This window comes from Prunus avium, chromosome 8, assembly GCF_965620075.1.
Source record: "Prunus avium chromosome 8, drPruAviu1.hap1.1, whole genome shotgun sequence".
NCBI lineage: Eukaryota > Viridiplantae > Streptophyta > Magnoliopsida > Rosales > Rosaceae > Prunus > Prunus avium.
This window is the reverse complement of record NC_142291.1, coordinates 32,179,316-32,204,541: the sequence shown is the minus strand read 5'-3', so window position 1 is coordinate 32,204,541 and position 25,226 is coordinate 32,179,316. Positions and strand designations below refer to the sequence as shown.

General features: G+C 38.8%; 2 protein-coding genes and 1 non-coding gene across 3 annotated transcripts; all 3 read right to left on the bottom strand.

Moving 5' to 3' along the window:
• Positions 1-1,796: 1,796 nt before the first annotated feature.
• On the bottom strand, positions 1,797-1,903 carry LOC148292555 (small nucleolar RNA R71). The gene has a single exon (XR_015827245.1). It is a non-coding gene; the product is annotated as a small nucleolar RNA R71 (small nucleolar RNA).
• Positions 1,904-17,723: 15,820 nt separating this feature from the next.
• Positions 17,724-18,869, bottom strand: LOC148292554 (E3 ubiquitin-protein ligase SINA-like 7). Its single transcript, XM_088245862.1, has one exon. The coding sequence runs from the start codon at positions 18,741-18,743 to the stop codon at positions 17,724-17,726; it is 1,020 nt and encodes a 339-aa protein (XP_088101988.1). The 5' UTR covers positions 18,744-18,869.
• A 1,426-nt stretch (positions 18,870-20,295) lies between these two features.
• LOC110763717 (E3 ubiquitin-protein ligase SINA-like 10) lies at positions 20,296-21,156 on the bottom strand. Its single transcript, XM_021966560.2, has one exon. The coding sequence runs from the start codon at positions 21,154-21,156 to the stop codon at positions 20,296-20,298; it is 861 nt and encodes a 286-aa protein (XP_021822252.2).
• Between the last annotated feature and the right edge of the window lie 4,070 nt (positions 21,157-25,226).

Sequence of the window (25,226 nt, the reverse complement as noted above, 5' to 3'; positions counted from 1 at the left end):
TACCTAATGTAAACACCATGCTATTAGGATTCTTGTGATGTTCATATTCTCTTTGAACTTAATGGGTTCTCCTTGTAATTGAATCGAAGTACGAACCATACCTAGGTTCGGTTATGAGGAGGGCACAAGTATTGTAGCACGAACCATGCACTTTACGTATATTAGAGAGAATCAATGCGTCTTGAGCCACGACCCATGGTCTTGATTGCGAACATCTTCATCAACACGTTTAGAGTTCATTACTTGAGTATTCATGAACTTGGGTAGAATTGTTTAGGGTGGATTCCGAAACCCTAGTGTTTGTTACATTTTGATTTCACATCTTGATAATTCATCTCCGCCATTCTCATTTAATTTCAAAGTCCATTTACTTTCATGCAATAGAAATAGGTTACTTCAAACAAATCAAAACCCCCCCCCCAATGTGTGTGTGAGTTGCGTGTTTGACACGTTACGTGTCTTTGTTACTAAATTCTATTTGTTTCCGTAATTGTTTTGGACTTTTGGTCCGCGTGGTGTTCTTCCATTTTCTGTGCTGAATTCAACCGTATAAAGAACGTGAATTTTGGACGTACGGTTGGAAAGTTATAGGCAAAACACTGGATAGAGGTTGAAACTGGAAAAACAGAGAAAACGACTCTGCCCAAGAACGACCGGTCGCTAGTGTCTCACGACCGGTCGCTCAGCACACAATTCTGAAGTTTCGACTCTGTACTAAAACGACCGGTCGCTTTTACCTCACGACCGGTCGCCAGACAAATAAAACGACCGGTCGCTCTTAACAAACGACCGGTCGCTGGTCACTGTTCACAGCACAATTCTTTTTTTTGTTTTGTTTTGTTTTGTTTGTTTCTTTTATATTTCTTTTTAGTTTCAAATTTTCATTTGTGCATTGTGGTGTGTTAGTTAAGTGTTCTTTTTGTACTCGAATTAGAACTTATAGACAACCGACAAGTTCTTCGTGGGATCGACCCCGTACTTATACAATCTATACTTCGATAGATTCGTGCACTTGCGGGTATTTTTAATTGGTTGTTTGCACATTAATTTGTGTCCTTTTAGGAATGCAACAATTTTTGGCGCCGTTGCCGGGGAACTGGCACGGTTGCTTATATGTTTTGTTTGAGTATATTTAGAGTACTTAATTTTATTTTCATTTTTTTTTTCTTTCTTTGTTTGTCATTTCATTTTATTTGAGTTTGTTTTTGTTTTCTTCTTATTGCAGGAACATTTTGCTTATGTCCCTTCTGAATTTGGATATTTCATTAGATTGCACTGTAGAAGATATCCAAGCTCAAGCTTTGAGAGAAAGGAACATCCAACTAGCTGTGTCTACTCCATTGCCTTTTTCACTCTCGCCATTTTCATCATCACCAAGCTCACCAAAAGTCGAGTCACCTCCACCTTCACCAATGGCGGCAGCAGCTGCAAATGCGGAACTTACTATGCAAGAATACTCTTCACCGCCAACAACTGGACAACCATCTTGCATAGTATATCCCGCAAGCACTTTGGAAAACTTTGAGTTGAGATCGGGCATGATACACATATTGCCTAAGTTCTTGGGAAATCCTGGAGAAAATCCTAATGCACATATCCTAGACTTCGAGGAAGTGTGTTCCACAATAAAGATTGAAGGCATGAGTAGTGATGAGATAAGAATGAGACTTTTCTCATTTAGTTTGAAGGATACAGCAAAGGAATGGCTTCACTATCTACCTCCAAATTCCATCACAACATGGACGGATCTTGCTACAAAGTTCTTGCAACATTTTTTCCCAGCACAAAGGACAAATGAACTCCGAAGTCAGATTACAGGAATTCTGCAAAGGCCGGGAGAAAGCTTCCAGGATTATTGGGACCGTTTCAAGAAACTTCTAATCACTTGTCCGCATCATAACATACAAGCTTGGCTTCTAATGCAACACTTCTATGAAGGACTTTTTGAAGCGGACCAAAACAATGTGAATGCAGCTGCAGGAGGAACTATAATGACCAAGACTCCAACAGAACTGCGAGCAATATTTGATCTTGTTGCTGCAAATGCTCGCCAATATAATTCAAGGCAAAGACCAGTCAGAAAAGGGGAATCCCATGATGTAAGTACCCTTTCTAGTATGGAAGCTCAGATTGCAAACCTAACCAACATGGTGAAGAAATTGGCACCGGGATCATCCAAGGTTTGTGCATTTTGCTCCACAATTGGTCATGACACTGAGGATTGTCCCTTGGCACATGAGGAAGCAAATGCAGTGGGCTCATTTCAAAGAAATCAGTGGCCTAAGAATGATCCTTTCTCACAAACATACAATCCGGGGTGGAGAAATCATCCAAATTTCAGGTGGAGTGACAATTCTAATGTTCAACAAGGGCCAACTCAACCACCTCAAGGGCCAACTCACCCACCTCAAGGTCAACAACATACTCGCCCACCTCATGGTCAAATGCACTACTACAATCCACCACAACCACCACCTCAACCACAATCTACAGGAAAATCTTTGGAAGAACTTGTTGCTTCCATGGCTAGAAACACAGATAGTTTCATCACTGAGACAAAAAGCTACATGCAGAGGAATGACACCCACATGCAGAAAACGGATAAGGCCATTGCCAATCTAGAAAATCAAGTGGGACAAATTGCTCAAGCTTTGAGTCAAAGGGAACCTGGTATGATGCCTAGCCAACCAGAGATTAATCCAACTGGGCGTGAGCATGTTCAAGCAGTTACCTTGAGAACTGGTAAGGTAATTGGTGAAATAAATGGTTCTAAAGATTTGATTCACAATGTTGATGACATGCAGGTTGAACAAGTGGCTGAGCCTAAAGAAAAGGATGAAAGCAACAAAGAGAGAGATAAGCAAGCAGCTTCTTCATCCGAGTGGATCCCAAAGCATGAACTTGCAAGAAGGGCAAGAAAGGAGAAGGTAAGTCGTGAACCTACTGACGAAGAAATCTTACGTGCTCCTTTTCCTCACAGGCTTATGAGTTCCAAAAAAATTCAACAAGCCAAGGAAATATTGGAAACCTTCAGAAAAGTGCAAGTCAATATTCCTCTCTTGGATGCAATCAAGCAAATTCCGAGTTATGCAAAGTTTTTGAAGGACCTTTGTACCACCAAGAGGAGATTCCAAGATCATGAAACGGTTGCACTAACGGAAAAAGCTTCTGCTGTTTTGCAAAGGAAGCTCCCTCCCAAATTGAAAGATCCAGGAAGTTTTACAATTCCTTGCATAATTGGAGATAAATTGTTTGACAAAGCTTTACTTGATTTAGGTGCTTCAATTAATCTGATGCCTTATTCTGTTTTTGAAGCCCTTAACTTAGGTGATCTTAAACCAACTTCTGTTAGCATTCAATTGGCGGACCGATCAGTGAGATATCCAAGAGGAATTTTGGAAGATGTACTTGTGAAAGTAAATGATCTCATCTTACCAGCTGACTTTTTGGTGCTAGAGATGGAAGAAGCTCCTATTCCGGGTGCGGATCTTCCATTGATTCTTGGCCGCCCTTTCATGGCCACTGCAGATACTGTGATCAATGTTCGACAAGGAACATTGACAATGACAGTTCAAGGGGAAACAATAAAGTTCAAAGTTTATGATGCCTTTAAACTCCCCAATGATGAACATGAATGTTTTCGTATTGAATCATTGTGTCATATTGTGCAAAATACATTTAATAGTACTCATGGTACAGATTCATTAGAAAAGGTGTTGACACAAAATCCTCAAGTTGCTGAAATTGTTGATAATGAGTTACTTGAGGCTGTGAAATTCCTTGATGCATGTCCAGCCATACCACGTAAGTACACTCCAAATTTTATACCTTTGCCAGTCAATACTGAAAAGCTTGTTCCTTCTCTTGACAGGGCACCCGAGTTAGAGCTCAAACCATTGCCATCCCACTTGAAGTATGTTTATTTAGGTAAAACAGAGACATTGCCCGTGATTATTGCTAGCAATCTCAATGTGGAGAATGAACAGAAGTTGATGCAAGTGTTAAGAGAACACAAGGGAGCAATTGGTTGGAGTATTGCGGACATCAAGGGAATAAGCCCAACAAGATGCATGCATAGAATTTTACTGGAAATTGATTCCAAACCCACAAAGGATGCTCAACGCAGGTTAAACCCAATCATGACAGAGGTAGTCCGAAAAGAAATTCTGAAGCTATTGGATGTGGGTATAATTTATCCTATTTCCGATAGCAAGTGGGTAAGCCCGGTCCAAGTGGTTCCTAAAAAGTCAGGAATAACTGTTGTAAGAAATGAGGGAAATGAACTTATTCCTTCTCGTGTCAAAACGGGATGGCGTGTTTGTATTGATTATAGAAAATTAAATACCGCCACCCGAAAAGATCATTTTCCATTACCATTTATTGACCAAATGCTTGAACGTCTTGCAGGTCACAGTTACTACTGCTTCTTGGATGGCTATTCAGGATACAATCAAATTGCCATCGCTCCTGAAGACCAACACAAGACGACATTCACATGTCCTTATGGTACCTTCGCCTACCGGCGTATGCCATTTGGATTGTGTAATGCCCCGGCCACCTTCCAACGATGCATGATGAGTATTTTCTCCGATATGGTAGAAAAATTTATTGAAGTATTCATGGATGATTTTAGTGTGTTTGGTCATTCATTTGATTCATGCCTTAACAACTTGTCTTTAGTTTTGCAAAGATGCCGGGAATGCAACTTAATTCTCAATTGGGAAAAGTGTCATTTCATGGTACAACAGGGAATCGTTTTAGGTCATGTGATTTCCAGTCAAGGCATTGAGGTTGACAGAGCCAAAGTAGATGTGATAAGCGGGTTGTCACCTCCCACATCAGTGAAAGAGATCCGATCCTTCTTAGGACATGCCGGGTTCTATAGAAGATTCATAAAAGATTTTTCTAAGATCTCTCGACCATTGTGTAGCTTGCTTGCCAAAGATGCAAATTTTGATCTTAATGATGAATGTTTGGCAGCTTTTCAAAGGCTCAAAACTCTTCTCACAACTGCACCTATCATTATGCCTCCAAATTGGAATTTACCTTTTGAATTAATGTGTGATGCATCTGATTTTGCAGTTGGAGCTGTATTAGGACAAAGAGTTGACAAGAGATTGCATGCAATATATTATGCAAGCCGTACCCTTAATGATGCTCAGTTGAACTATTCAACTACTGAGAAAGAGCTGTTAGCTGTAATTTTTGCTTTAGAGAAATTTCGTTCGTACTTGATAGGCTCTAAAGTAATTGTTTTCACTGATCATGCAGCTTTGAAATATCTCTTGGCAAAGAAGGAAGCAAAACCAAGATTGATACGATGGGTTTTGTTGCTCCAAGAGTTTGATATTGAAATCAGAGATAAGAAGGGATCGGAGAATGTGGTAGCTGACCACCTTAGCCGATTGATCACTAACTCCAATACCGAAGAAGACACTCTTCCTCTTCGTGAATCCTTTCCTGATGAGCAACTTTTTGCATTACAAATTTCTGACCCATGGTATGCTGACATTATCAACTTTCTCGCTACAGGAAATATACCAAGGGATTTGTCAAGAGGTCAAAAGGACAAATTGCTGAAAACCACCAAGTCCTATGTGTGGGATGACCCATATTTGTGGAAGTATTGTTCGGACTCCGTGATTAGGCGATGTGTTCCCGAGACCGAATCTCAGTCCATACTCACATTCTGTCATTCGAACGCATGTGGTGGCCACTTTGGAGCCAAGAAGACAGCTTTAAAAGTTTTGCAAAGTGGATTCTATTGGCCAAGCTTGTTCAAAGATGCATCACAATTCTGTCTATCTTGTGATAGGTGTCAACGAATGGGTAACATTTCATCTCGAAATCAAATGCCTTTAAACCCAATTCTAATTGTTGAAATATTTGATGTTTGGGGAATAGATTTCATGGGTCCATTTCCTTCATCTTTTGGAAATCTATTTATTCTACTTGCGGTTGATTATGTTTCAAAATGGGTGGAAGCAATTCCAACCAAGACTAATGATGCGAAAGTTGTTCTTAGCTTTCTTCGAGCCAATATCTTTTGTAGGTTTGGAACACCGAGGGCCATCATTAGTGATGGGGGATCCCATTTTTGCAACCGATCATTTGAGACCCTACTCAAGAAGTATGGCATAACTCACAAGGTGTCCACCCCCTATCACCCTCAGACTAGTGGACAAGTGGAGATTTCTAACAGAGAGGTGAAGCATATATTAGAGAAGACTGTTGGTCCTACTCGAAAGGAGTGGTCTTTGCGCCTTAACGATGCTCTCTGGGCCTACCGAACTGCTTACAAAACTCCAATCGGTATGTCTCCATTTCGCTTAATCTTTGGTAAACCTTGTCATCTACCTGTTGAGCTTGAACACAGGGCCCTTTGGGCAATTAAGAAGTACAACTTCGACATGAAGGAAGCAGGAGATATCAGAAGGTTACAACTGAGCGAACTGGATGAGCTTCGCAATGATGCTTATGAGAACGCAAAAATTTACAAAGAAAAAACAAAGGCGTTTCATGATAAGCATATCATTAGAAGGTCGTTTGAAGTAGGGCAAAGAGTATTACTCTTTAACTCTAGGTTCAAACTCTTTCCAGGTAAGCTTCGTTCCCACTGGACTGGCCCATTTGTTGTTACTAATGTCTTTTCCTATGGTGCAGTTGAAATCCGACCAATAGGCATAGGAAAGGAATTCAAAGTTAATGGGCATAGGTTGAAAATCTACCACGAAAATACTTTGCATCAAGAAGATGAAGTGCTTCACTTCATTGATATACATTCGGGGATGCAAAACTGAGTTGGGAAGGTAAGTCCTTAATAAAGTTTTCAACCCAAAAAAAAAAAAAAAAAAAAAAAAAAAAAAAAAAAAAAAAGAGAGAGAACGACCGGTCGTACATGCCTCGCGACCGGTCGCTCGTTTGGTTTTTCAGAAAAAATTGAATCTGCTTCGAAACGACCGGTCGCTTTTCACTCGCGACCGGTCGCTCGTTGTTTTTCTTAAAAAATTGAATCTGCTTCTAAACGACCGGTCGCTTTTCACTCGCGACCGGTCGCTCGTCGTTTTTCTTAAATTTGAATCTGCTTCAAAGCGACCGGTCGCTTTTCACTCGCGACCGGTCGCTCGTCGAAATTTTTTTAAAGAACCGTCTTTTTCTTTCCTTTCTCTCTTCTCTCTCCTCACTTCCTCTTCTTCCCAGCGACAGACCCACCCCCCCCTTCGACTTCTCTCTTCTCCCTCCCTCTACCTCCCTCACAACCCACCCTAATCCTAACCCAAATCACACTTTTCTCACTTAATTTTTCGAGTAGAATCCGTTTTTGGCATCTATTCCTTGAAATTTCAAGTGTTTTCTTCAATTTGAGGTGATTTTCAGTTAGGGTTACTGTAGCACCAAGGTAATTTTCGAATTTTTCTTGGTGTTTTCTCTTTGATTTTCTTACTCTAATGCATTCCTATAGTTGTTTTGTTTCTAATTTGTTGTTTCTCTTGTTTTTGTTTTGGGTTTGGCTTGTGTTTATCATTTGGTGTGATTTTCCTCAATTGGGTATGTTTTTCTCACTCTCAATCTCTTATTTGATTATTGTTGTTGTTATTTGTGTTTATTATTGGAATTTTGTCATTTTGGTTGAATGTTGGGAATGTTGTTTACATTTTGGAATTTTGGCTTAATTGTGCATTATGATTAATATTGTGGCATTGTGGTATTTTACATTGTGATTAAATTGTTGACTCGTTCGAATTGGTGTATATTTGTATTGTGGCAAATTTTGGCTATGTGCATGCATTTTGGTTTTGATATTGGTATAATTGTGGCGTATTGCATGTTTGGGAACTGTGGCATGAATTTTGTTGTTGATTTGTTTTGTGCATATTGTTTTTTTTTTTTCTCCTTAGATGTCTAGAGCTAGACAGGGTACCAGAGGGGGTGCATCTTCTTCACGAAGTGCACCTCAACCGGAAGAGGCAATGCTCACTGCCACTGTGGTTACTGAGCGTAACTTAGATCTTAGTCCCTCCATCCAAACCGCTGGACTTATTCAAGTCCGGCACCTTATTAGGGACCGAAACCTCCTACCCTTAGCTCACATCTATGCAAAATATAATGAATCAATTGTGCGTGAGTTCTATGCCGCTTTCCCTAGGGAAGAACTTAGACGTAATGCAGAGGTACCCCTTAAGGTTCGGGGCAAAAATATTGTACTATCCACCTCCATTATCTCTGAGGTTCTTCAAATAAGTGACAGAGAGAATACTGTTAATTGGAGACAATTTTTGGGTGAGGATTTTGACATGCAAAGGGCAGCTGAAACACTTTTTTATGCTGACCCTGCTGCCTTTGCATCTCAAACTAAAAAGACTGTCCTCATTCAGGGTAAGTTGACACCCTACTTTGCCATCCTGTGGAGCTTTGTGCGCCACAACATTTATCCATCCGGCCAACGGTCGGAAATTCCATCAGTAGGGGTCAAGCTCCTGCAAATTTTGCATGAGGGAACTTTTATCCTACCAGTTGTTGACATCATTTTTGAGCGCCTGAAGGCTTGTGCACGTAAGAAAAGCATAATTTATTATCCTTGCCTTGTTAGCATGATTTGTGACCGCTCAGGTGTTCGGGCTCGCCCCACTGATATATATGTTGAGCCCATGGGTCCCATTTCGGACACTTCTGTGTCCAAGAGTATCTCTCAGAGGCGCCATGCACATGCACCTGCACCCGCACCTGCTCCAGTGCCGCCTCATATGCCACCACCACCACACGGGCCGGCCTCATTCCAGCCATTCCCGCCTGCTCCCACTGTCGACACTTCTGCTTGGGAGCCCTCTCTCCAAGCCATTTGGGACTTGCAGATGCTCCAGTATCAGCAGATGCAACATATGAGCACTTCCATTGACGCCATTTGGACGCACCTCCAGATGCCAGGTCATCCCGGGACCTCTGCACATGTTGATGGTGATGATGTTGATGGTGATGATGATGATGAGACTGATGATGATCAGTAGTACTTTGAGCTTTGTACCCTTTTGAACTTTTAATTTATTTTGTTTTTGGGTTTTATTTTGAGACGGTTATTAGTTTGTTTGTTTCAACTTTTACTGTTAGTTCAACTTTTAATTGTTTACTATTTCTTTTATTTTGTGATTATCCATCCCAATTTTTCTATATGGCATTGTTTAGTATTAAATCTCCATCATTTATAAACATTGTTTCATATAAGTTTGGGAAGTAGGTTGTTTATGTTTATGCACTCAGAATTTTGGCTCAAATGCTTATTTCATTCCAAAACATGTGATTCTACACACAAATTTCTAAAAAAAAAATAAATAAATAAAAAAAAAAAAAAAAAAAAACAATAAATTTTTGAATCACTTGTTTCTTTTGCATTTTGAGCTAGCTGAGGCTTCTGCTAATTGCCTCTGTCTGTTCTTGCTTGTAGAATCTGCAGCAGCTCTACATGATCTTCGTTCCTTTTCTGCAGCATCTCTACATGCTGGTTGGCGCTGTAGAGCCGCTTCTGCAGGTCCGCCACCAGAGCTTTCAGGACCGCCACCTCCTCACTCAGTGCCCCGCACTCTCGTGTTCTCGCCAGTAGGCGCATGCCCAAATTTGTGGCCGAGACCGCGTTGAGCACGGTTAGATTGTGGGACTCGTCCACTGCCATCTGGTCAGACCTCTGCGCCACATGCAGGTGATCTGCAACTGTCAGTCTGCTGACAGTCATGCCCTCCGGCATTACTGCCCTTCGCGGCACCACCTCAGAGAAGTTTGAGGCCGAGCCATGGTGGTATGAGGAGTTTGGGAAGATAGGGTTTGGAGGAGCCCTTATCTGGGAATTTGGTGGTGCTAGTGACAGCTCAAGGTTGAGATCATCAAGGTGAGTACATGTGGATGCCATTGTTTTGTCTTTGGATGTTTTTGATGGTTTTCCTTGAGTTTGCAGAAAGAATTGCAGGGTACTCTTCCGCTTGCAGAGGCGTGGCTTAAATAGACATATGCAGATGAGAGGGAGAGCCAACGCCATTTCGGATTTCCCGGGCATGCTCGACCTAATCGCTTCAAGGGGGAGCACATTAACTTTCACTTTACTTTTCTTTTTTCCGTGTTTTTCTAGTGTTTTGTGTTTTTGCCTTTCCCTTTCGGCTATCACCTTTGTCTTATTTTAGTTAGGGAAGTGTGTTTTCCCTTTCGGCTGTCGTCTTTGTTTTGTTTGGGAAGTGTGCTTCTTTTTCTTTTCCAACTTCATTTCTTTTATTTCTGACAATCAAAAAAAAAAAAAAAAAAACAACAAACAAATACACGGAAAGGGCAAAGACAACCAGGCACACCACTAATACATTAGAAATTATTCTTTCACAGTGCTCGGTGTCTCGGCCATTGGACCTTTGAGTTTAGCCCTATGGCTATCCTCTTCCGGGGCTTCACGCACAGCCTCTTGGGGCTCATCACTCGAGCTCCCAAAGATCGCACTCTTAGCTTGAGCATACCTACTCTCGCGATCGGTTTTCTTGCGTTTACCCGGTTGGTCCAGGTCCTCCAGCTGCTTTCTCATGTCATGGGCGTAAACACTTACCATCTTTGAGAGATTTTGGTTCTCTTCCCGCAACGCCTCTAGCTGGTGTCGATTCACCTCCACTATCCTTGCCCTTTCCCTTTTTAAACTTTTAATAATACTCTGGCACTCTTCCACCATACTTCGCTCCGCCGCCAACTGACCTCTTAGCACCTCCACTTCATGGGACTTCGCAAGTAGGCGATGACCCACACTTGCGACTGTTGCGGTGCTTTGCACGCTTAGTGCCAGAGCATCGCTCACGACCCGGTTGTCATCCCTTGATCCCAGCACCCGTATATCCTTGGGAGTTACTAGATTTCTAGCAACTCCAAGGGCAACATCGTTGTCCAGCAGTATCGAGTCATTCACTGTCACGTGCCCCCGTGCAGAGGCAAAGTAGGGCATCCACACTGGTGCCACTGCTTGGCCCCGAGTCTGAGTCGGTGGAGCTAGGTTGAGATCCAACGAGAATGGGTAGGAAGACGCCATTTCAACTCTTACTTTCTTTTGTCTTTCTTTTCTCTTTTGTGTGTTTCTGAGTTTGTGTGTTCTTCCCCAACTCTTTCTCTTCTTCTTTTATAGAGTTAGTTTTTACGTAACCCTAGCCACTGCGCTTCTGCGTTTTGCGCGGCCCTTACGGCCTATCCCCTTAGGTCACCTCACCTGGTCCCCAACCCCTTTAATTACAGTTCCGCCTTTCAGCGCTTTTGAGAAACGAAAGTCGTCACACCTTCCTATGAAGCCAATAATTCTGGCTTGGGACCGAGAGAGAGACCGCTGCTTGTCGACACGTCTCTCACTTTGTTTCCCGTGACTCACAGGTGCCGAGACTTCAGGGCCCACTTTTTTCTATTTTACTGAGTCCTCGCTCTTTGTGCTTCTGACTTGGTTTCTCTGTTTTTTTTTATTTTTATTTTATTTTTTTTATTTTTATTTTATTTTTTTTATTTACTTTCTTCGCTTTTGGGTTTTCGTTTGGGTTGGGCTTTCATTTGGTTTGTGCGTTTCTTTGGGTTGGATTTCTGCATGTGTAAGACTGTTGTTAGGGCTTACTGTTTTATTTGTTTCTGTTTGGATTCGTTTTTGTTTTTGTTTTTGCGACCGTGTTGTAGTTGTTTTTCGTGTTTGTTCTTGTATTTACTTGCTTTATTTCCTTTAATTCTTGTTATAACGTTGTTGGTGCCTGAATTCTTTAACATTGAGGACAATGTTTGTTTCTAAGTTTGGGAAGGGATAGCAAGTCTTTTTCGTTTCACTTAAATTCTTACTTTCTTTTATTTTGTTTTCTTTTCTGTTTTGAGTCTTTTTTGTTCTTAAGTCACTTTCCGGACATATATGATGAGATTGTGATGAATGTTTAAATGACTTGATTGAAAATGCTTTAAAAAAAAAATAATAATAATTTGTTATTCACTAAATGGCATCGTTCTAGCATGATATGTTTGAAACCCTCTACGCACTTGCCATTTGTTTCATAATTCTCTAGTTGAGGGACTTGCATGATCCAAGAATTGTATCAAGCATGAATTAGACTTGTATAACCATATAATGTGAGCTTTGAGCCTTGTGCTTCAATTCATGAGTGTTATACACATATTCTTACTTTTCTTGTCATCTGAGTTGTTGTCTGATCTCATTATTCATTGATTTGGTTGAGCACTTAAAAGTTACTCATTCTTGTGCAATTTGATTACATGACATTTGAGAAATGATATTAAGGCCCTCTTTGGACCGTTTGTGCCTTTCAAGCTAACCTTATGCATGCTTAAGCATGATTTTCCATTGTAACCACTTTGAGCCTACATGTATGCCTTTTCTTTCAAGTAACCAATTTTTACTTCTAGCCTTAGCCTGAAAAACAAGAATTTACCTTTCTAAGGAACTCGTGAGCTTTAATTTAGATGTGTTTTTCATGCTAAGTTTGGGAAGGGTTATTACACCTAATCTAAAAAAAAAAAAAAAAAAAAAAAAAGAGTACTTCACTCAAAGGGTGAAAGAAGAGAGAAAAGTTGTGGTTATTTGGCAATGGATTCAAATTTAAATTCCATGTCTCTTGGTTGGCCTCAAAATAAATAAATTGATGGTTGTTCAAATGGAAGGAAGGAGTGTGAATCGTAATTAGTGGAGGTATAAGGCTTTGTGGTCTATTTGATCACCAAAAAAAAATGAGTGAAAATCTCAAGCGTGATGTTTCAAAGTCTTTTAGTCAACGTTTATATGCTCTTACATTGTGAGTTCCTTGGACTTTGTTGTATCCATATCCTTCATTTCTTACTCACCTTACACCCTTAGCCCCATTACAACCTATAATAAAGACCTAAATTGATCCTAAATGTCATGTGGTTGATTTGCACACATTTTTCAGCTTTTAAGTGTTTAGCATCCTTCTTGAGATCATATTCATGCATGTTTTTCATCTTGCTAATTTTGAGTTAAGTCCCGTATGGTTTAACTCTATTCTCATATTTATTATTGAGTGATGCATTGTAACCCTCTTCCGAGTGATTCATTTGTGAGAGGACAACTTTGGTGAGATTTGAAGTTACATTTGTGCTTGGTATGATTTTTGAAGTTGTGTGAAAACTGAAATTGGAGAATGAGTTCCATTTGGCCATCACACTACTACACTTGAGCATGTTGTGTTATGAATTTTGCCGCCTTGTGAATAATGTGTAAACTGAGTTTTTCTTGTGAAAACTTTTGAGTCGTTTGCATGAGTTGCTCTCTCCTTAGAAAGTGTTCGGAAAGTTTTGTTTCGAGTCTTGTTTTAATTTCTGTTTTGCTCGAGGACTAGCAAAAGATAAGTTTGGGAAGTTTGTTCGGTTCATTTTTACACATGATTTTTCATGTTATTCACCCACTATTTTGAGTTAGTTCTTGACATTTTATAGCTTTTTACTTCTTTTTTGTGTTTTAATAGGTTTTACCTTGGTTGGGATGAAAATGAGCTAAAAGTGCATTATTAGTCATAAATTCTGTTTTTGTTCATTTTCGTAGGTCAACTTCTTGGCCTGGGATCAACATGCTCTGGTGCTCGGATGAGGTCATGATCTTCATGAGACTTGTTCCAATGGATGTTAACTACAACATATCCAAATTTGAGCTCCATTGGACAAGTATTGCCTATCCAACCAATCCAGCATGTTACCACAGCTCTGGAAATCCGGATTTGGCCAGCTTTTACCTCCTTTGTGTCATCTTAATTTCTTGTTACCATAACTCTTGGTAACAAGGAATTACCTTTGCAAATGAGATATTTTCTGAAGCTTTTGGCATCTTTGTGAAGTCAAGGCTTCATCATGGCAAAGGGGACAAGGGCAAAGGCTTTAACTAAAGTATGAGTTTTATATTATATTTGTGAGCTGGAAATTGATGGGCAATGGAAAGTTAATTGCAATCTGAAGTGGGAGAGGTTTTGAACGTGGGTAGCCCATTCATTCCAGCATTCTACACAATTGAGAGCAGATTTTGGAGCTTGGAGCTAGGAGAAAGCCAAGGTGCAGTCAAGAAAAGTGGAGAAGAAGACTTCCACCATTGATGATCTTGAAGCTTTCATCATTTTCTGAAAATCTGTAAACTCTTTCTAATTTCATTTTGAATTTGTGTTTGAAATGATTATGAGGAACTAAACTCCATAGCTAGGGCTTAGGTTGAAGCCCTAAACATGATTACCTTTTTGTTTTGATGCTTGAGTGTATGAATTTCTAGATATTGTTGATGAATTCCAATTCACCAAATTAATCTATCCTTGATGTATGTTCTTCTTTGATTGATCACCTTTGAAAGCATGCTTCTTGAGATTGTTGGGATTATGTGTATCCTCATGTTATCCTAAGCAATAAATGGATGAAGTAAGAATCATCCATGTGAATTGGTTTCTTGAATACCTAATGTAAACACCATGCTATTAGGATTCTTGTGATGTTCATATTCTCTTTGAACTTAATGGGTTCTCCTTGTAATTGAATCGAAGTACGAACCATACCTAGGTTCGGTTATGAGGAGGGCACAAGTATTGTAGCACGAACCATGCACTTTACGTATATTAGAGAGAATCAATGCGTCTTGAGCCACGACCCATGGTCTTGATTGCGAACATCTTCATCAACACGTTTAGAGTTCATTACTTGAGTATTCATGAACTTGGGTAGAATTGTTTAGGGTGGATTCCGAAACCCTAGTGTTTGTTACATTTTGATTTCACATCTTGATAATTCATCTCCGCCATTCTCATTTAATTTCAAAGTCCATTTACTTTCATGCAATAGAAATAGGTTACTTCAAACAAATCAAAACCCCCCCCCCCAATGTGTGTGTGAGTTGCGTGTTTGACACGTTACGTGTCTTTGTTACTAAATTCTATTTGTTTCCGTAATTGTTTTGGACTTTTGGTCCGCGTGGTGTTCTTCCATTTTCTGTGCTGAATTCAACCGTATAAAGAACGTGAATTTTGGACGTACGGTTGGAAAGTTATAGGCAAAACACTGGATAGAGGTTGAAACTGGAAAAACAGAGAAAACGACTCTGCCCAAGAACGACCGGTCGCTAGTGTCTCACGACCGGTCGCTCAGCACACAATTCTGAAGTTTCGACTCTGTACTAAAACGACCGGTCGCTTTTACCTCACGACCGGTCGCCAGACAAATAAAACGACCGGTCGCTCTTAACAAACGACCGGTCGCCGGTCACTGTTCACAGCACAATTCTTTTTTTTTGTTTTGTTTTGTTTTGTTTGTTTCTTTTATATTTCTTTTTAGTTTCAAATTTTCATTTGTGCATTGTGGTGTGTTAGTTAAGTGTTCTTTTTGTACTCGAATTAGAACTTATAGACAACCGACAAGTTCTTCGTGGGATCGACCCCGTACTTATACAATCTATACTTCGATAGATTCGTGCACTTGCGGGTATTTTTAATTGGTTGTTTGCACATTAATTTGTGTCCTTTTAGGAATGCAACAGGTAGTTGATGGAGGGTGACGGATGGATGATGGGTAAAGGATCCCTTTAACAATGACCTAAACTCCCTATTTATAAAACCCCTAGAAATCCTACCTAAGGTATAATTACAATTGTTATAAATAAAAAATAGGATTCCTTCTAATATAAGGTCTTCTTTATTTCTCCTTGTTTGACTTGATAAGACTTGAACCATCTTGAACTAGGAAATTTGACGACATTCCTTGCAACAAAAGGAATGACTTGGCTTCTTTTTAATTAAACTTCAATCTTCATCTTCTTGCCCTTTTTAGCACACTTTCTCCTATTTCACAATTCCTTCACAAATCTCACTAAACCAATTAAAACAACCAATTTAATCCAAGAAAATTTACAAATAAATAAGCAAAGAGGGCATAAAATATAGACTTATCAATCACCTTTTTTATGGAAAGCCACAGATTCTTTGCACCCATAATGAATGTTTTGGCACGATATTGTGACAGATTCAAGAGCCTTCTCGATGGCATGGCAGCGATAGAATCCTATAGACCCAGAACAGGAGGGACATTTGTTGTTGATTTTGTGCAGCAGGAGGAGCAAGCTATGTGCCCATTATGGTCACATTGGTAGACAGGGATTGTCAAGGGTTCAAAGCAAATAGGGTAATCAAATACTTCTGGATCGGTTAGGGTTATGACAACATGAGAGTGAGACCCTTCCTGCCCTTCATCTTTGATATGATCATTGTCGTTTCTTTCTTCTTCACTTTCTCTACCAACTTCTTCTTCACTTTCTCCACCAACTTCTTCTTCAGATTGACCACTTTCTTCTTGTTCGACCTCTTCCACCTCTTCCTCATCCATTAAGATGGATACCTGAGGTCGAGGAAGGATTCAGTCGAGCTCTCTTATGCATGCGCCTGATGTTAACTTGTTCATCTGAATCTCCACGTACGTAACGATGCAGGCCGGATCCTAAAGCAAAGGGGCATGTCATAATCATCATCACTGGACGGGGACCTTGCCATTCCTATCTCTCTAATGTAGTAAACAACTCTGGTTGTTTTGTCGTTTTCAGATGGAAAATTTATCTCAATGGAGTTGATACTAAACAAGAATAATGCAATATGTAGCGTTATATACAAGCCTCAATCATAACAGAGAGACTCTTGGCTAGGGACGGACCTACGTCCATGCTAACATGGGCTATAGCCTGGGTGACTTAATATTTTATAGTCCAATATTAAAACTGAGCCCACCAAAGCACACCTCCACACACTCCATCCCAGTGATCTCACCCACAGAAAATCTTTTTTTTTCTTTAGTTAATTAATATTTATTACTCAGCCTTTTTCATAAAACACACATTCCTAGAGAACAACATTTACTTTTTTCTGTTAAGATAAATTTAGCCCACCCTATTTTCAAATCCTGGATCCGTTGGCATTTCTTTTTCAATCATATACAGGCCTCATGTGCAAGATCCTTTTTTGCTTATTTTATTCTTTTCTTTTTTTTTGGGAAGCCAAGAATCAAGAATTCGATAAACGAAACGTCCTGGAATATATAAACAATTTTCTAGAATTCGAAAAGTCCTAGAGAATATTTAAATCCCTTTCTCCAAGGGAGATTTCAAATCCAAAACATCAAATTCAAATTTAATGGCTCATGTCACATTTTGGCTAAGAAGATGAAAACCACCCCTTTTCAGATCATGATTCGATAATTGACTCCAAGCAAAGTTATGAAATTCAATGTTTTCCAAATTTGCAGTATGCATGCAGCCGCTAAAGTGGTGAATGTGTGTGTGAGGGGTTGGTGTTTCTGTTACTCTATAGGACATTTCTTGTAGATCAGTCTCAAAGTTTCAACTTAGTCTTCTCGATTAGCCTAACTGCGACGAAGACATATACAAATAGACAATAGGAACTCCCATCCTGATTTTTTTTTGTAAACATTAAGTCCAAGCTACTAAAAATGCATATAGTTGATTAATTAAAACCTCAACAGCAAATACTTGCTTTAAACTTATTTATTTTTTTCATCAAACTGAGTTCTTAATGTTGGCACGCAGAAGAAGCAAAAACATATTCACCTTCAATGTATAAAAAAATAACCAACTAATAATTGGGGGAGGACAAGAAAAAAATCACAAGGCTATGCATGCCTTGTATTAGATGCGGTAAATTCCTGTCCCGTGCATATCCTGCAACTTCTGTTAAGAAACATGGCTAATTTCGTAGAATACTGGAAAGTTTAGGCCATATGCAGATATCCATCTTGAGCTGTCCATCAGAAGTGATAAAATCACATGGGATTAAAAGTAACCCGGTTTTAGGAGGGCCGTCATCAATTACCTGCCGGCTTGGAGTGCCCCTTGTGAAAGACTGATATCTGAGAGAACCTTTTTTCGCTTTCGTAGCAAGCTCATAGAAGAAGCCGCTCATGAAGACTGGTTGTATACAACTAATTGTCACTACATTTCCTAGACCTTCAACATAATGGTTCTTGAGGATAAATAATGTACCATCATTTTTTTCTTGAAGAACACGAAAGTTGTTGCCAGCATTTAGTAAAACAGGAAAACTGTTGTTGAACTTGAATCGTGTTGCTGCGGAAATCTCATGGCTACTGGTGAAGTGTCGGTATACCTGCTTGGCTGAAGAGACAAAGTTGCAATATAAACGGGGGCAAGAGCAAGGTGAATGCACACATGCCTTTTGATGTGGACCTTTCTTATCGAAAGTCAAAGATTTTTTGCATCCATACTGCAAGTTTTGGCAGGATGTTGTGATTGATTCTAGAGCCTTCTCGATTGCTCGGCAACGATTGAACCTGATGAACCTGGAACAGGAGGGACATTTGTTGTTAATTTTGGTGCGGCAGGAGGAGCAAGCTATGTGGCCATTTTGGTCACATTGGTAGACAGGGATGGTCAAGGGTTCATAGCAAATAGGGCAATCAAATAATTCTGGATCGTTTAGGGTAACGACAACATGAGACCCTTCCTGCTGTTCATGTACTTGTGGTCCATTATTTGGCTCTTCCTCTTCCTCTTCTGCTCCAATAAGATCATCGAAGTTAAAGTATCTTTCATCTTCACGAGCTCTCTTGCTCCTCGACCTGATGGTTTCATTCGAATCTCCAATGGACGATGATCTTGCCATTCCCCTCACTCTCTCCAATCCAATTAAAAACAAGTCTGGTTGTTCTTTCTTTTTACTTTCTCTCGAAGGAGCTGATAATAGCATTATATATAGGCCTCAACGGCAGATCGGGTGGCAGCGGCTGCGGCTACTTAGTTCTTGGGTGTGATTTTAGGGTTGTGTGTGTCTTAGGGTTTTTTGTTATGTTGGGCCTAAAGTATGTGTATTATGGTTGGGCTTTTATTTTGTTGGGTTGTGCTTTTGTTTTTTGTTTTGTTTTTTGTATTGGGCCTGTTTGTATTTTATTATGTTAATGGAATATCCTTTCCTTCAACCATAAAATAAAATAAAATATAGGCCTCCATTGGAAGAATATAATGTGCATGATTTATTTTAGGGGATGACAATAATAATCAAAGACTTGTTGATACCGAAGTCCTAGAATATGTGAACTCTTTTTCTATTAAACTTGTCATATAATTATTATATTGCCCTCCATTTCAAAGAGCATTATTCAATTTATTAGATGTTATAAGGGTATATAATCGGAATTCCATGCTCGAGATAGATAGATAGATAGACAATATGATATTATCTCATGATTACGAATAATTCTAAAATTAAATCCCCCTATTTCAAGAAGAAGAAAGTTGGAGAAACAATGGTTTCTTTCTGGGATGAAATAGTTGATGTCACATTCTATCTCCGAACCAAGGAGGAATTTGTCACTGATTTTTTTTTTTTTTTAATAAAGAAAATTTGTCATTGAATTTGGGTGAGCGATAATAACTTGCAATTGGTAATCTACACGGAAAAGGGATAAAGAAACCATTAACATCTGTTGTGCCAGAAATCAATAACCCTTCAAACTCCATTCACGTAGGATCATTGTTCAATATGCATTCGATGAACTCATGCTCACAACCATTTTGATAAAGCCAGATAGCTTCAGAATCAATCGAACTTGTAAATTATTTTCCCCTAGAATTGTGTTTCATGTCCGGTTTTGGTTTTGGTTTGGGCTCTCGACCTTTTGTGTGTTAACGGTTGGGCTTACAAAGTGTAATTGGAAGAGATAGGTGCACTTTAAATATATTTTTTTTCTTTCAAATGGATTTGAAGTTTTAAACAATTAGATAAATATAAGCTCCACATACATGTCACACCAACAAAAGACTTACAACGGAAGGACTAAACTTGATGTACGGGACTAATCTTGAGGACCAACGATATCATAAAATAAAAAAACCTTTAACACCAAAGATAATAATTTCATATACATCAAAGACCATTTGTGGAAATAACCCTTACTATAATTTAAGGGTAATTTAGTTGAGAATATGAAAACATTCAGATCAGGAATCGTTAATTAACAACAAATTGCACGAGATATAAAATAAAGTTTCTTAAACAAATATATTGAGTTGAGTCCAAGCTAGTAAATATGCATTAAAGCGAACCCTGGCTTCAATTTGTTTCCTAATTCCAAGTTCTTCCATTTGGCAGGAATAAGCAAAAAACATAGTAACTCAAAATGTATAAAAACATAACCAACTAATAACTTTGAAAAGAACAAGAAAAGTTCACAAGACTATAGCTGATGCTGAAAATTGATATTGAGTACCAAACAATCTTGTCCATGCTAAAACACCATAGCCTAGATACTGACGGCATCTTTAGGCCATATGCAAAATTGCATCTTGAGCAGGTCACCAGGACTGATAAAGCCACAAGGAATTAAAAGAAACCATGTTGTAGGAGGGCTATCATCAATAACCTGTTGGCTTGGAATGCTCAATGTGAAAGACTTCAATCTGAGAGAATTTCCCTTGGCTTCCACATCAAGGTCATACAAGTACCCGCTCATGAAGCTGGGTTGTATACAACTAATTGTCACTGCATTTCCTAGATCTTCAACATGATGGTTCTTGAGGATAAATAATGTACCCTTATTTTTTTCTTGAAGAAAAAGAAAGTCGTCACTGGCATTTAATGAAACAGGAACACTGTTGCCGAACCTGAATTGTGTTGCAGATTTCACATGTCTACTGCTGAAGTGTTTGTATAGCTGCTCGGCTGAAGAGACAAAGTTGCAAGATAGAAGGGGGCAAGAGAGAGGTGAATAAACACATGCCTTTTGATGTTCACCTTTTTTATGGTAAGCCACAGATTCTTTGCATCCATACTGAATGTTCTGGCACGATATTGTGATCGATTCAAGAGCCTTCTCGATTGCGCGGCAACGACAGGATCCAATGGACCCAGAACAAGAGGGACATCTGTTGTTAATTTTTGTGCAGCAGGAGGAGCAAGCTATGTGGCCATTTTGGTCACATTGGTAGACAGGAATGGTCAAGGGTTCAAGGCAAATAGGGCAATCAAATACTTCTGGGTCAGTTAGGGTTACGACAATATGAGAGTGAGAGCCATCTTTCTCATTAGGTATCCGACGAGCTCTTTTGAGAGTACTGGACTTAGAGAAAACTAGTGGTTCATCGCTGGACGAGTAGCTTGCCATTCGCCTCCTCACTCTTTTCAAAAAGAATTTATTTTGATTGAGTTGATGACAACAGACAATGAATAACACGAGGCATACAGCGTTATATATAGGCCGCAAACTGGTATAGGATATCAATCATAATAGAGACTCTTAACATTCCCTCTCTTTTGCTTATTATTCTTTTTTTTTTGGGAAGCCAAGAATCAAATATTTCGGTAAAAGAAAAGTCCTAGAATACCTAAACCCTTTTTTCTCCAAGGGGGATTTGAAATGCAAACATCAAATTCAAATTTAATGGCCCATGTGGCATTGTGCCGAATGCTTAGGGCATTGCAAATACCATCATTTCTGGGAGATATATATTTTCTGTTCAAGTCAAGCACCCGCCACCATTAATATGCCTTCCCATTATCTCAAATTTAGTGGGCAATGCAATCACGCTTAGTCTCTGCATGACATATGATATAGCAACATCTGATCACATACCCAAGTATATATTAATTGTGGTTCAAGGTCTCGAATTCAATTCTCAACAACAGCATCGAGGGATGAAATAAAACGAGACAACTAGTTCTTCTGATCTTACCATTCCTCTCACTCTCTCCAATCGAATAAACAACTCTCGCTGTTTTAAAAAAAAAATAAAGGGGAATGCTAGCAACCTTCTCTCTAACCTTTTCTTTTAGACTTTCTCCCTTTTTCTTATGACATGTGTCACTCTCTTTACACTTAAAACAATGTCATTAATGCATCTTACAAACTATCTTTTGTTTTCCAAATTTACCCTCATTAAATGTATTGAATTTTATGTTTCCTTTAATTTATCCAAAATTTTTAATAACTTTCTTATCACCTTATTTAATAAAAAAGAAAACTTGAAAGAAATATCTGTTTTTTTTTAATCTGAGTAATAAAGCCCATAATTTTGTTGCACAGAACAATTTTACATTGCAATTTTGAATATTACATTATAATGCAAAAATCAATATTATGGGCTTCATGAATTTTGGTATAAATTTATAATTTATAATGCAAAATAATTAAAGAAAAAAAGAAATGCCTAGGAGCCCACCTACGCCCCGATTACTCTTCTGGGCTAGGCCCCTGCCTACCGCCTAGCGATTTTTCAAAGATTGGTATTAGTTTTCCCAAAAATCGTATGAGAACAAAAAATACTGTAATTGAAGTAAATGTGGAGAGAAAAGTATTGATTGAGTATCCGATAAGTATATTGTAAGCGTATATATCGTTCATGTATAAGCATGAGCCAAAACAATTTTGGATGAATCATCCAGAACTAACTTAATATCCTAAGCTAGTGGTTGAGGATGTTGAGGAAGGAAACTCTGGTTTTGATCAAAGGCCGTGAAAAAGGTGTTCAAGTGACTCTTCTAGATATTGTATGCACAACTCCAAATTTTGCAGTTGGTTTTATGTGTTCTCAATGATGTTATCAGATTCTGCTGTCTTGTGACAAAAAATGAGTAGCTGCATCCACATTTGCAAATTCATCTAGGGGAAAAGAACATGAAAATGCCAATGTTTGAAAAATCGCTAGGCAGGAAAAATCACTAGGCAATAGTCGAGCGGCAAGCATGGGCTTTGTGTCTAGAGGAGTAATCGGGGCATAGGCATTTCTTTTTATTATTATTTATAATTATTTTGTATTATAAATTATAAATTTATACCAAAATCATGCAAAATAAAATGATACATAAATTAGAGGTCTAAATTAGAAAGTACCATAATTGATATAAAACATGGGAAAATGTTAAGCATAAAGCATATAATAATACTCTATTATTCAATTAACATATTAGTTAAAAATATTACATTGCAATTTTGTTAGTTGGGCCCATAACTCCTACCCAACAAAACGACGCGTACAGCTTATTCCATTAGGTCATCTTCTTCACGTTTACCACCTGGTGCTACCGCCGCAAGCTCGTGGAGCAGATCCTGCCAAATCTTCTTCCCTTAGTTTACCACATGGTGCCGCCTAAAGCTCTCGGAAATGAAGGATCTGCCCAGGCCACGCCTAGGAGCCGCCTAGGCGGCCGCCTAGGTCGATTTTTCTAACACTAGCAGCATATGCATGTGTATGATATTAAAAAACCAGTTGGTAGGAAATGGAAGGAGATGAATGATTCTGACACAGACAATGTACCACATGAATATAAATTAATGCAAAGATATTTCCTGGGCAGAGTGATACAGAACTCGTAATCGGGGACGGGAGGCAGGCAGAGCTGGAATGCTGGATAGAAGAGCTAGCTATTCCCTTTCATTAATATATATATATATATATATATATATATATATATAGAGAGAGAGAGAGAGAGAGAGAGAGAGAGAGAGAGAGAGAGAGAGAGAGAGAGAGAGAGATGGTACAATACCACTCGTGTTCTGCATATTTTATGGTTGATTGTGCAATGCATCCCATGATATTGTTGCCGAATTGAAGATACTCATGCTATATATTGTAAGTAAAATATAGGTGCCGATGGGGTTTATGATCCGGTGGTGAGGAGACAATGCATAAACATCGCTAATATAGTTTTTGGATCCAGATCGAAATCACGTTGGGACTGATTCAGCTGTGAAGAGGATGAGTTGCTCTTGTCTCCCGAACCGTGTGATATATATTGAGCAGATGCCAAAGGGAAGGAAAGCGTACTGAAACACCAAATTGAACATTCAACTGCAAAGTACAAGACCTTTCTCTTTTCCAAGATTTGCATGATTGTGTTGAGAAGTTTCTTCTATTGCCACACTCTCAGCTTATCCCAGGAGTGTGAAGACAAATGGATCAATGAACTACTAGATGGATCTTTGAGGCTCTTGGATGTGTGTGGCATCATTAAGGATGCCCTTTTGCAAACAAAGGAGTGCACACATGAACTTCAATCCATTATGCGCAGAAGACGAGGAGGTGACATGAGCTTCTGAGTAATAAAGCCCATAATTTTTGTTGCACAGAACAATTTTACATTGCAATTTTGAATATTACATTATAATGCAAAAATCAATATTATGGGCTTTATTAATTTTGGTATAAATTACAATATTGATTTATGAGTAATAAAGCCCATAATTTTGAATAAGATGCAATACCATTCGTGTGCTACATATTTTATGGTTTGTTGTGTAGTTTATCAGATAATGTTACCCCTTTGAAGATGCTCATCTTATATTAGATTTAAAATAGGGTTGGGCGATCAGTTGGTGCGGAGTTGAACCTTGTGGCTTGAGCGAAGGCTCCGGGTCACCACGATTTCTAGAGTGGAGGGAACCGCGTAAGGCTGGCTACCTCCGAATATAGCCGCGTGGCTATACTCTTTTCAAAAAACAAATTAACAAACCGGGTACAGCCGCGCGGCGATACTATTTTTTATAAATAAATAAAACCGAGTATAGTTGCGCGAATATACTATTTTTTAAAAAACAATTAGAAAAAACTGAGTATAGTTGTGTGGCTGTACATTCATTCATAGTTAGTAAAATACGAAATAGGAAAAAATACGAATAAAATACATATGTGTTTTATTCGGCAAATTTTTTGCAAATTACAACTTACATGTTTGACCACTATATTATGTTTTAATATAAATTATTTACATTTTTAAATATATATTATTTTTATTCAATAATATGTGATAATTATGTGTATAATAAGTGAATTTTGTGTGTCTTATTGAAATTTTTGTAAAAAACAAATACGCGTATTAAACATGAAAAATAAGTACGTACTTGTATAATACTAATACTGTACATTTGCTTTTTTAAAAACGTGAACTTTATCAAGTCTTTAAGACAAGTGTAGAACACAGAAGTATTATTGAAAAATATGTACATACGTGTATAATACATTATTAAACGTGAAAGTGCTAAATTGTTTATACGGGTAATAACTCTAGAAGATTGTTTTATATCATCCTAGATGATTTAGTCCTTCTCAGAGTATAACTCCAGAGCGACCTAGCCCTCCTCAGACTAGGATTCCATGACAACCTAGTCTTCCTCGGACTAGGATTCGATTTAGATAAGCATCTTGGTGATCTTGAAACACCCTAACCCCTCTAGGACTA

Bases quoted from the DNA above. Each gene is read 5' to 3' on its own strand.
- LOC148292554 (XM_088245862.1), bottom strand. From the start codon at position 18,743: ATGCTATTATCAGCTCCTTCGAGAGAAAGTAAAAAGAAAGAACAACCA.
- LOC110763717 (XM_021966560.2), bottom strand. From the start codon at position 21,156: ATGGCAAGCTACTCGTCCAGCGATGAACCACTAGTTTTCTCTAAGTCC.